Raw genomic sequence first — 12,118 nt, forward strand, 5'->3', positions numbered from 1 at the left:
TAAGGATGTGAGAGGTGATCATATTACTTTTCTTTTTACTTTATTTTATTTGGGCTTTTCAAGACAGAGTTTTTCTATAGCTTTGGAGCCTGTCCTGGAACTCTCTCTGCAGACCAGGCTGGCTTCAAATTCACAGAGATCCTCCTACATCTGCCCCCTGAGTGCTGGGATTAAAGGTATGTGCCACCACCACCCAGCTCATATTATGAATTTTTAAACTGTAGGTAACTATAGAAAGTTCTGGGAGACACTAGCCAATTGTGAGGAAACAAGTCATACAAAAAATAAGGTAACAGCATGGCTATGTGGCATACATAGATTAATAGAAATTGGTTAATTTAAATGTAAGAGCTATCTAGTAATAAGCCTGAGCCATAAGTCAAACATTTATAGTTAATACTAAGATTTTTATTTTATTTTATTTTTTTTTTCGAGACAGGGTTTCCCTGTAGTTTCTAGAGCCTGTCCTGGAACTAGCTCTTGTAGACCAGGCTGGCCTCGAACTCAGGGATCCGCCTGCCTCTGCCTCCCGAGTGCTGGGATTAAAGGCGTGCGCCACCACCGCCCAGCTCAATACTAAGCTTTTTAGTGGTTATTTGGGAACTGGTAGGCAGGAGAGAAACTTCTGATTCCATAAAGTCCATTTAAACATTATTTAATCTCTTTTAAGGCAAACAGGCAAACCACTCTGTATTATGTTTCAATACAAGTAAAAAGTCTAACACTATTAGTCTTGAGCTATGCCTCAAAAACCTACCTTCTGGTCACATTTGAAAGGTCACAGATGTTTGCTCCCCACAAAATCCAGAAGGATATGTTTGGAAGAAAAGTCTATATCACAATCGAGTACCTTACAGAGGAGAAGAGCAAAGAGCTTTTCCCTCCAGATAGAAGAAATCCACACAATTCTGTTTATTATGGTTTATTTTCCTCTTAGAAATCCTATCAGGCTTCTAGCCACAAACTCTTCTCCAACTCAAGCCACTAGCAACTTCCTATTGACAGGATCCATTAAATTCAGCTGGAAACTCACGCTGGCTAGGACACATTCAAAAACCCAGTGGCCAGCAGACACCAACTGGGTACAAGGCAACTCAGTGATAATGTGGACAAGGTTTTGAATGTTTATGGCTATGTCTCAGAGTTAAAAAATATGCTGTATTGTGATCTATTGTGTCAAGAACACTCACAGTCAAGGCCATAATTGATGATAAAAAAATAGCTATAGATAGTCCCCTCTCTGCCTACCATTCCATTTCTTTCGTGTCCATATATATATATATATATATATATATATATATATATATATATATATATATTTCATCTCACTCATTTGTTTGCATTAGCAGTTTGAATTATTTCATTATTATTTAAATCTGTACCTGGAGTACCAGATCCCACATACCTAACCTCAGAGCAGTGTATTCATGCAATTTAATAGGGTTCTTTGGGGGGATGTTTCTGATGTTGGGGCAAAAAGAATATATTACATATCTAAGTTAAAAAAATCTCCAAAACCCAGCAAGCAAAACACATTTATTGTTACCTCTGTGAACTGCTACCTTTAATCCCTTCGCTGAATTTCTAATTCCTTCCCTCAGGCCCAGACAGAAAATACTTTGGCTTCTAAAAGCACAGTGGCTATCCAGCTGGTCTGTAGACCTTTTTTCTGAAAGGAAGTGCCTTTAGAGTTTTATTTGGTTTGTCTTTTGACCTTTTCTATATCACAGAGAACGGACAACTATGAAACGTGTCAGTCTAGTTAGAGTCTGTCAGCTGGTGTGACTTTCACATAAACCATTCCTGTTCTTTTTATCAAATGCGCACAGCCTGCTCCGGTTATCTTCCTGTTGATTCTCAACCACTGCGCTTACGTGATTGTCAGAATCTCGTTTCCTCTGTCCACAGGGAACACATTGTTTGAATGCACCGCGGGTCTGCCTGCTGCTGCTCCCATGTAGAAGAAGGCCGTGGGTTGAGCTTGCCTTGCAATTCATCTTCTTTACTAACATACTGATGTGTAGGCAGATGAAGGGTGTGATGGAGTTTTATATAAATACGGAAGGATATGACTCATACCTTTAAGAACATCAATGTAAAATTGTATCCGAGGCAATCACCATATGCTATGCTCAACAGTGAGATGTGCTGACCATTTGCAGATGTGACTATAACATTTTTCAGTAGAAATGGTATCATGAAATTACTCAAATTGACTTATGCAAGTTTTGAAAAAATAAATGAGGTGCCTTGTCCAAAAAACGTTCCCTTTTTCCTGCTACCAAATTCAACGAATAGAAACAGCCCTTTAGTAAGTGCGACTTACTCTGGGAAACACTTTCCTTGGCAGCAAAGGTGAAATGCCCGGTATGAATTATAGGTGGCTACTAAAACAGAATCAAAAACATCTTATTTTCTCCCTCAAAATCAATAGAGAAATTGCTACTTACTCTAGGCATTCCTGACTCTGTGAGGACAAATGTGGCCGTGAATCTTGTTTCAGAGCAGCTGAGACATTTTCCACTGGCAAAATGTTTTGATCCTTCTTTTTCCCTCGAGCAAAACAGTCCGTTTATATCTCAAAAGCAATATTTTCACAAAGAAGCAATGAATTGCTGTGATCATTAATTTTGTAAAAATGAATATTGGTAAAAGTGCCAAGAAGCATTGCATTCTGGACAGTAATATTTTTACTTTTTTACTTTAGTTTAAAAAATATCTTTATTTAGAGTTATACATTCAGATCTCAAAACTGAATTTGTAGAAACCATTTTTCAGGTTGTACCGACTTGTGCTATCATTTTCCCCATTGTCTGAGTTGTTTCCTCCTCATGAGGCTTTTCTCCTGGAATTCTAAGTGTTCCTTTTACTTTTGCATCCTGAAACAGCTGCTCTCTGAAGGCCTTTCAGTTGATTCTCCTCTCAATAATCTGCTATCATAATAAAAATTTTATTTCACAGAGTGGCTTTCATAATTCACTATAGAACTTATTGAAAATATTTTCGTAATTGTTTTTACTTAATGAAAACACATTTATGAATGTTTGTGTATGCAAAAAATTAGGCAAAAAATGGAACCCCATTGAACCATTCATATTAAAATGCAATTAAATAGGAGCATGTAGGAATACAGGATCATGAAACTTGCTCTACCACAGATTCACAGACGTTGAAAGAAAAAAAATGTTTAAAACTATACAGTTAGATAAGTGTTGAGAACTATATGTTTGTCATATTTATATTTAGGATAATCAGGTTTATTTAGACACATAGAGATTATATTTACTATAGATAGCATAATCTTCAACCTCTTTGAAGAGCTGTAGAACATGGCCTTTAATCTAACCTAGAGTTTTATATTTATGAGACACAATCACTCCTGGCAACAATGCTCTACTCCCAATAGAACGTTGAGCACCAAAGACACTCCACTGGGAGTTTGTCTTCTTCTTGGCAGAACTGGCCTTTGGGCAAAGAAAAGCCCATACCTCCACTACTGACTAAGCTACAAAATATCCATAAGTGGATAAAACAGAATTGTTTTATCTTGCCAAGACAGGATAGGATAGTTCTACTAAAGGTTCCTTGCCGTTGTATAATGGTATGTCAGGTAATATCAGGCCTCAGCCAAAGTTGGTTGCCTCAACATTGCTAATAAGATTTCGTGTGGTTGCCCAGGTAGTCAGTTGTCTCTGTCTTCTATTGCACATTTTGGAAGTTTCTCGTTTGTGCTTCCTGGTTGCTTTAGTAATATTACTTCCCTTCTCAGATCATTGATGGGGTTGAAGATTAGATAATTGTAGCTACCTTCTACATTATTTAGACTTCCTGAAGTAGAATGTTTAGTAAAATTTTTTTGTTATATGTTCCTTGCCTAATATTGTTTGCTTCTTGTAATTTTATATGATCTATTCCCATTGTATATAGTTGTATTTGGTTTCTGAATCTGCCTTATTTAGACAAAAGGGGGAGATGTTGGGGCAGCTGGCCCAATCCCTGCGTTCAGGGGCATGGCTGCCCCAGGGGAGAGGGGTACCTTTATAAAGAACCGGATGGCACAGAGACGCCCTGTTTTTACCCCACATCACCCTCTGCTTCGCTGGAGCCTTGGCTTTGTAAGTATCCCTCTTTCTCCTTTTATTAAAACTGATTTATTCTAAAAAAAAAAACACTTAAGTTTTGCTCTAATTTTTTGAATCCTAATAAATGATTAAAAAGTGGGGATAACACATGCTTATTTTACTGGTGACATCTACAAAGCCAAAATAAGTATTTATAAAAAAAAAAAGGTCATGTGTTCAGACTTCTGTTAAGCAATAACGGGAGTTAGACGTAAATAGACATTATTAGTGTCTCATTATTACTTACTACCAAAGGGCTTCCTTCAATATACTCCTGAGAATCATTAACTGAAAGAATAAGAGAAGCAGTAGAAATATCATATTAATAACAACATATTTACTAGTCTTGTACTTCACTACTCTAAGTATACATGAGAAAAAATGATTGAATTATTAATAGTTTGCAAATTTTCTGCCAAATTTCTGTAAAAAGTATAGAAGAACGTACATAGAAACAGATAAAAAGTTTTTGCAGTCTTACTTTTGAAAACTATTATAATCTCTTTATTTTTATTTACCTATTTTGCTGATATGTATAAATAAAAATTAAGCAAAGTATGTGTTCAAGGTTAGTGTGCACCATGGACAGTTTATGTTTTCCGATAGACTTGTTTAATTAAGACAACTTCAAAAGTAACGTAGATTTTCAAAAGTTTATTTTAAGTTTGAAGACTAGACAGGGTCATACTGATTTTACAACATCCTATATGACTTAAGTATATCTACAAAGAAAAAAACAACTTGAAATACTACACAGCTTGAAAATTTGCAAAAGTTATGTGTACCTTAGTTATATCTGCCCTTACAGACAGAACAGATGCCAGCATTCAATGCTATATTTCATAATTTGTTGTCTATCAAAGATACAGTCATTAATACCTGGTCTTCAAAATTTATGCTTATCTTTATGTAGACATTCACAAAGAGAAAGTCAACCCTAAAGTAGAAATTAGTATCTGTGACAAATGATTACACTGGGATATACATGAAATAGATATGTCAAAAGTTAATTAATGCATAATATCATAAATTATAGGATTAGCACGTGAAAATTATATAATAAAATGAGACTAGGTAATTCTTCTGCGTTCTGATGGTTTTAAAATTTTACTTGTACATAGAATTAAAACATCATGGTTCAGCTTGATGAAGCCGTGGATACAGCTGACATGAAAGCTACTTCCCAGTACCTGCCACTGTTTTCTGTGTGAGCATCCTTTGTTGACAAATGCTTATCCACTGGGCATGCTATGTGATGAAAAGCACATTGAGCAGAGGAAAAGTGCATAAGCAAGAAAAACCCTTCCATTGACTTTCCAAACAGTAGCAAATACCATTAATCCCAACTCCTCTGGAACACGAATTTTAAACAGGTATCAAGAGAACACAATTCAAAATATCTTATGAAGCCATGAATAGTTTTGAAAAACTATTTTGACATAAAATATTATTTATAATTTCTAGAATTTAACATTAAAGATAAGGAAAAGTAAAACACCTTCAGATATAGTAGTGCTGCTATCCCTGATAGAAACAAGGACCATGAGAGCTGCACTATTAGGACATATGCAATTGTATGGAATGCTGTTTTAATTTAAAATACTATTTTAAGCATTCTATGCTGACAATTTTAAACATAACATAGGAAAACAGTATTGAGGACATAGCACTTTGTTTTCAGAAAATGTTGAAAATTATTCAACATTTTATATACGGAAAATCAGCACTTTTTTACAAATCTGATACAGTAAGTGTGTAGGCATGGGGCAAACATTTGGCTTGATGGTTACCAATGAATTTGTCATTTAGAATGGCAATCTGATTGACTTTCTCTTTCAGTTCTTGACTGTGATTGAACAATACTCCATAATTGCATCATTGAGAAATGCTGTGAACACGTGGACAGACAGGACATAACAGCAGTGACTTTCCTTATACAACACACATATTAAAGGAAAAATAAACCAAAATATATCAGTGTTTGCAGGGCCTTAGCATTTCATATACATACCATCCTTTCTTTTCCTGGGCCTTCAATTTAAAACTCCAATAATTCTATGTCAAGGTCTTATAAAATAAATACTTGTAAGGATTATAAATTAGGTGTGGAGGACATCTATAGAGGCAGCATGAGCTTTAATTAGAGACATATATCAATGATTCTGCCATTATCAATAACAAATTATTATGATAATTGCTTAGTTTTCTAAGACATTTGAAGCACAAAAGAAATAGAAATCAATTTTAATCTTGAAAATGGTTTATGACTTTGTCATTAGTAAATACATTGCTTCTCACAAATTCTGCAATGTGCTTTCTTGAGAAACCACCACTGGTTTCAAACAACGTTGGGATTTTCATTTCACAGGAAGAGTGGAAATATGCAAGGATATGTTGAGTAGACTTGGCCAAGCTGTGCACTAGGCTCACATACATTTGCTAACATCTTAAACACACAGCGAATGATTCTATTATTTCAAACAAAAAGGAAACTTTAAATTCCAGGGCTTTGTGTTTTTGTTGCTCTTTCTTTTTTAACTAAATGATAAGGGATTCTCAAAAGAGGTCTTTGGAAATGAGATAGAGCTTCATTCAAAAATAAAAATTCAGGTTCAATGTACTTATATTAATATAGAACCATTTACTGATAACCAATCATGTTGAATGTATGTTCAGTATTAACAGATGTTCCATGTATGTGAATAAACACAATACTTTCAGGTAAATAAAGGGTGAAAATTCAATGAGAAAAGATAATAACTGATTATGTCACATATAAATAATATAAACTTGAACATAAAGAACTTAGTTTTTATTAGAAGTAAAGAAAATAAGAATAGAATTGTTATATGATTGGTATGGCATATAATATATTCCTCTCCAAGTCTCTGTAATAAGCACTAATAGGGTTAGGCACAGGGAAACAATCAAGGTAACCCAATTCATTACAGAAAAAAAAAAAACCTTATTGCTAAAATTGAATGTTTTATAAGTGTTGGTTGAACAGTAACCATAGATCTCTCTTTAATCTTTCATCTGATAACTATGAGTTTCTTTACTTTTGCTGTAAAAGGGAGACTTGCTTTGCCCACTATACTTCAACCAAGGTATATAATTCAGAGAAGGAGGACTGTAATTCAGAGATAGTGTGATGTTACTTAAGAGAGTTGTGCAATAAAAACTAAATTAAGTTATTGAAGAGGCAGGCTAAGAACTCCTTAAAAGCCAGTTAGTAGCCTACCATAAATTTGAACACTTTTTCATGAGTAAAGGAAAACTCATTCAGCTTCCATCAGATTTTGCACAGTTCATTTCATGGAGATACTTGTAGGGAAATAAAGAAATGCATTGTGGGATATGGAGTTCCTTCATTCCTCTTCTGTGCAGCCCAGCAGCTCTGACCGCAGAGTGATCCTTCCATACCAGGACCAAGGAAGGATTCTTATGTGTCGTGCATAAATGGGAGGGTCGATGACATTTTTCCTGTGAGTGTCGTTGTCAAAATTGCCTTGAAAAACCTAATAAAGAAGAGCAAAGAACATGATTATATAGTCCTTTCCGTCTGTAAGCTTGTTTTCTTATCTGTAGTGCACATTGTAAACTTAAATATTTTGTTTATTATTTATTCATTTGTTTGAGACAGGGTTTTTCTGTGTAGTCCTGACTGTCCCGGAAGTTCCTTTTTAGACCACTCGGTCTGAAACTCACAGAGAACCTCCAGCATAGCCTCCCAAGTGTTGGGGTTAATAGCATGTGCCATCGCCCTTGCTACAATTTTACTTGTAATTATAATATTTCTTTACTACTTATTGTGTGGGATGCATCAGTACGGGTATATACAAATGCGTGGGTGTTTCTGTATGCATATTTGTGTTTGTGTGTGTGAGCAGGAGTGTGTGTATCTTCCTGTAAAGCATTAGGTAGTTTGGTGATGAGTAATAGATATGGCAGAGGCTGGAGAGTTGGAGCAGTAGTTAAGAACACTGAGCACTCTTCAGAATCTGGGTTTGAGTCCCAACACCTGCATGATGGCTAACAACCATCGGTAACCACAGGTCTGGGGATCTAATACCTGCTTCTTCACGGCTCCACGGGCATCTGACACGTATGTGGTGCACAGATATAAATTCACGTTAAATATTCATACACATATAATGGTGATGATGATGATGATGATGATGATGATGATGATGTTAAATGCTGCAGCCCACACAGCCTGAGTCCTTGGTAGAATCAGAGGGAATGAAGTTAACTCAGAAACACATACAGTGAAGTTGGGATTGAGTAAGGTTCTCTGTCAGTGTAGCACTCAACCACCTTAGAATGGTTTTACGTACTACACAGAGGAATGAGTTAGCTGCGTCTGTAAGATGTCTCTGTAGGTGAGCCGTCTCAAGCTTTAAAGATGAGGAAGCTGTAGTCTTTGCATGCACCGATCTTACATTAGTATTCAAAATCGCACATTCCTACTTCCAAGGAGAGATTTGCGGCCTCTCTAGAGCCTGCCTCATGTTAGCTCAGCCAGCTGTCCCATTGCTTTGGGACTTGCAGTTCTTGACATGGTCATGCCCATATGAAAGTACACATTCACTCAGAGCTTAACTCTCTCCGGGCTTCCTCTGCCCCTTCTCCAATAACAAATTTCAAAGGCAAACGACAGAGACTATTTGATTTTCTTTTTGCTGCTTCTACTGGAAGATCATTTGCCCTGAATGGCAAATGTTAAGTGCAGTCCCCATCTGGTAGGGCAGTAACTGTTTAATTTGACAGAAAATATATCTTCATAGATATGTTTCAAGTAAATATTTGCTGAATAAAAGAATACAGGGCAGTGCTATATCCAGAATATACCATGCTTGCATATCTGACTTGTTTTCAGTTAATGGAACTTTTAAAATTTTTCAGTAGGGATTTGGCCTATACTGATCAGGGACATATCGGGCTGCTAAAAAACAATGTCTTTGTTTGAAATAGTTGAGTTTAAATTCATTAATATGCATTGCAAAATATATAATAGTTATCAAAGTGTTATATTACTTCATAGAAAAGAAATAGAGAAAAAGACAATTTTATGTTTCTACACTTTGTTACAGTCTTCTATAAGGAGCTGTAAAGCCTCCATATTATAATTATTAACTATATTTAGCTCTTCCTATACTTTATTGTTTTAATTGAGCTATATTTTCCTCACTCCTGTTCCTTCCTCTCCTCTCCCCTTCAACCCTCCCTGTCATACGCATATATTTAGTTCTATATAAGATGAAATAAATCAATTGTGAAAATGACTGCAGCTATACAATTTCCAGTGTAAGTGTAAAAAACACAGATATCTGGACATTCATTTTAACAGTAAATGAATTTTGATAATACAGGAAAATTTATAAAATTTGTGACTATAGAAAATTGCCCAGATTTATATTGCAATCATCTAAACCTTAATCAACCAGTACTGAAAATACAGGTTATTTTTCAAAGGCTCACAGTAATGACGGCGTAAAGCACCAAGCGTGCAACACATGAACTTGCTTGTTTTCAGGGGACATCATGCTTTTGTTGTGCAAACATGTAGCACACGTCCTGTTTCCTGGTCTCTAGCACAGTAGATGTTGCTGGAAATGCAATTTCAGTGTTTTACTTGAGCAAGTAAGGCAAACACAACATTTATTGTTGCCTTAACAAAATTGGTAAGCTTTCCAGAATTATGTGTTTGAGACACCCACTTTAATCAGGATTTGAAAGGGTTAAGGGCATTTATGGATTCCCCATAACAAGGGAAGACAACTAGATGAGAGAGATGCTGTGGGATCTGCAAATTCTTTGAAAAAGTACTCACAATTTTAATTTAAGCATAAGGCTAATTATCTTATGATGAGTTTGTGGTTATCTTGGAGAGCTCTCAAGCATTTGCTAATATATGGGACCTCAAGTAAAACTTACTCAAGGCGCTTTGAACAGGCGTGCATAATTGTAACCTAACAGAAGCAAGAGGGAGGAAAAGGACAATTCTCTAAGCATGGACGAGTTTCCAAATTTTTTGTTCTGCTGTGAACTCTTCTGTGATACTAGTTAAAATTCAAATCAGATTCTGGTGGGGATTCAATCCTCAGCACAGGCGATAATATCATATAAAATGTAACAATAAGATGCTCCCCCCAGCAACAGTTTTGATGCTTTTAAGATGAGATTGTCATTGGTTTCTACAGACCAAAATCTATTAGACCACTGCATATATCAATTGCATGAAGCCATCAAGCAGTGTGTAGGAAATTGAGTATATCCTTTGTCACAGTCAGAAAGTCACAGCTTACCTCACTATTTCTATTGTTGTTTTGAGACCAGATCTTTTTATGTGACCCTGATTGGTCCTGCAAAATGTGGTTCTGCCAAGAACTCCCAAATTCTAGGATCACCAGAGTGCAGTACTACTATGTCTGACATTACACCTCAGCTTTTGTGAGTCCCAAACTGGTCTCTCTGTGTGTGATTTCTTATAAAAAATCATCTGACTTACAAAATTGTGCTTTGTTTCTATTCTAAACTTATTTTTTTTTTTTTTTTGGATTTGGCAATGAAGGTGTTTTATTTTTTTTTCCTCATGGTTTATTTTTTTTATATTTAAAAAATTTCCATCTCCTTCCCTCCTCCTCCCCCCTCCCTCCCCTCCTCCTCCCCCTTCCCTCCCCTCCTTCTCCCCCTTCCCTCCCCTCCCCTCCACCCATACTTCCCCTCCCTCCCTCTCAAGGCCAAGGAGCCATCAGGGTTCCCCACTCTGTGCTAAGACCAAGGTCCTCCCAACTCCCCCCAGGTCCAGGAAGGTGATCGACCAAGCTGAGAAGGCTCCCACAGAGCCCGTCCATGCAGAAGAATCAGAGCCCAGAGCCATTGTCCTTTGCTTCTCAGTCAGCCCCCGCTGTTGGCCACATTCAGAGAGACGGGTTTGGTCGCATGATCCATCAGTCCCATTCCAACTGGAGTTGGTGATCTCCCATTAGTTCTGTCCCACCGTCTCCATGAGTGAACGCACCCCTCTCGTTCCTGACTTTCTCCCTCATGTTCTCGCTCCTTCTGCTCCTCAACAGGACCTTGGGAGCTCAGTCCAGTGCTCCAATGTGGGGCTCAGTCACTTTCCCCATCTGTCGCCAGCTGGAGGTTCCTGTCTTATACATGTTTCTATTCTTTCAGTATTTTGGAAACTTTTTTAGATCCTTCAAATAGTGACTAGTTCTGGGTACTGGTACATTGCTTCCCCAAGCTCCTGAAGACTAGAATCAGCCAAATCTACAATGGCTGAGTAAAGTCTACACTCTTGTGCATCACACATCTTCTTCATTGTGTTAGCACAAGCATACTGTTTGTTTTATTGATTATGTGTACACTTTGCTGATGTATGTAAGAGATAGAGGACAGAAAGAATGAAAATTTCCAGGGAGGAAATCAGTATTATGGTTGCCTAAACAAGACCTGAACAGGGACAAAACCAACTGACATGCCAATGTAGGTTGTGGAAAACTCACAGGGCACCAACCCTGAAGAAAGCACTAGAAACGCTTAACATTAGTGCTGAGAGAGGAAAAATTAGTCTTTCCCAGAGAGTAGTCTTCAGTTGGTCACCAAATACCAACTGGTCAGCCCTGGAATCATATACAAGCAACACTAAATACACTCAGGAAGTACTTACGCATTTATTCATTTTTGTTTAAGTATGTATAAACATTAATCCATAAAGAATAAGAGGCCATGACTGTGAGAGGGATTGGGGATATATGAAAGGGTAAGAAGGGAGAATAGTGAAGGAAGAAGTGATATGACTATATGTTAATTTAAAATGAATAAATCTACTTGAGATACCAGTTATAAAAATCCATTAGATTGGGTGGTAGTTTTCCTGTATTTTGGAGAATGGGAGAAGGAGTTTATGAAGAAGAGAAATTCTATACTTATATTCACTTATCCTTTCATGCAGTAGATTTATAGTAGAGAAGTTAGGTATCAACTAC

General features: G+C 36.8%; 1 protein-coding gene across 2 annotated transcripts in view; it reads right to left on the minus strand.

Moving 5' to 3' along the window:
• Nucleotides 1-7,489: 7,489 nt before the first annotated feature.
• The window catches only part of Edil3 (EGF like repeats and discoidin domains 3), a 453,408-nt gene continuing 448,779 nt past the window's right edge, over nt 7,490-12,118 (minus strand). For both annotated transcript variants that reach the window (XM_038323644.1, XM_038323643.1), the window contains one exon: nt 7,490-7,639. In XM_038323644.1, the coding sequence (XP_038179572.1) occupies nt 7,490-7,639 (150 nt within the window). The remainder of the gene's footprint in view (nt 7,640-12,118) is intronic.

The sequence above is a fragment of the Arvicola amphibius genome, chromosome 3 (genome assembly GCF_903992535.2).
Source record: "Arvicola amphibius chromosome 3, mArvAmp1.2, whole genome shotgun sequence".
Lineage (NCBI taxonomy): Eukaryota > Metazoa > Chordata > Mammalia > Rodentia > Cricetidae > Arvicola > Arvicola amphibius.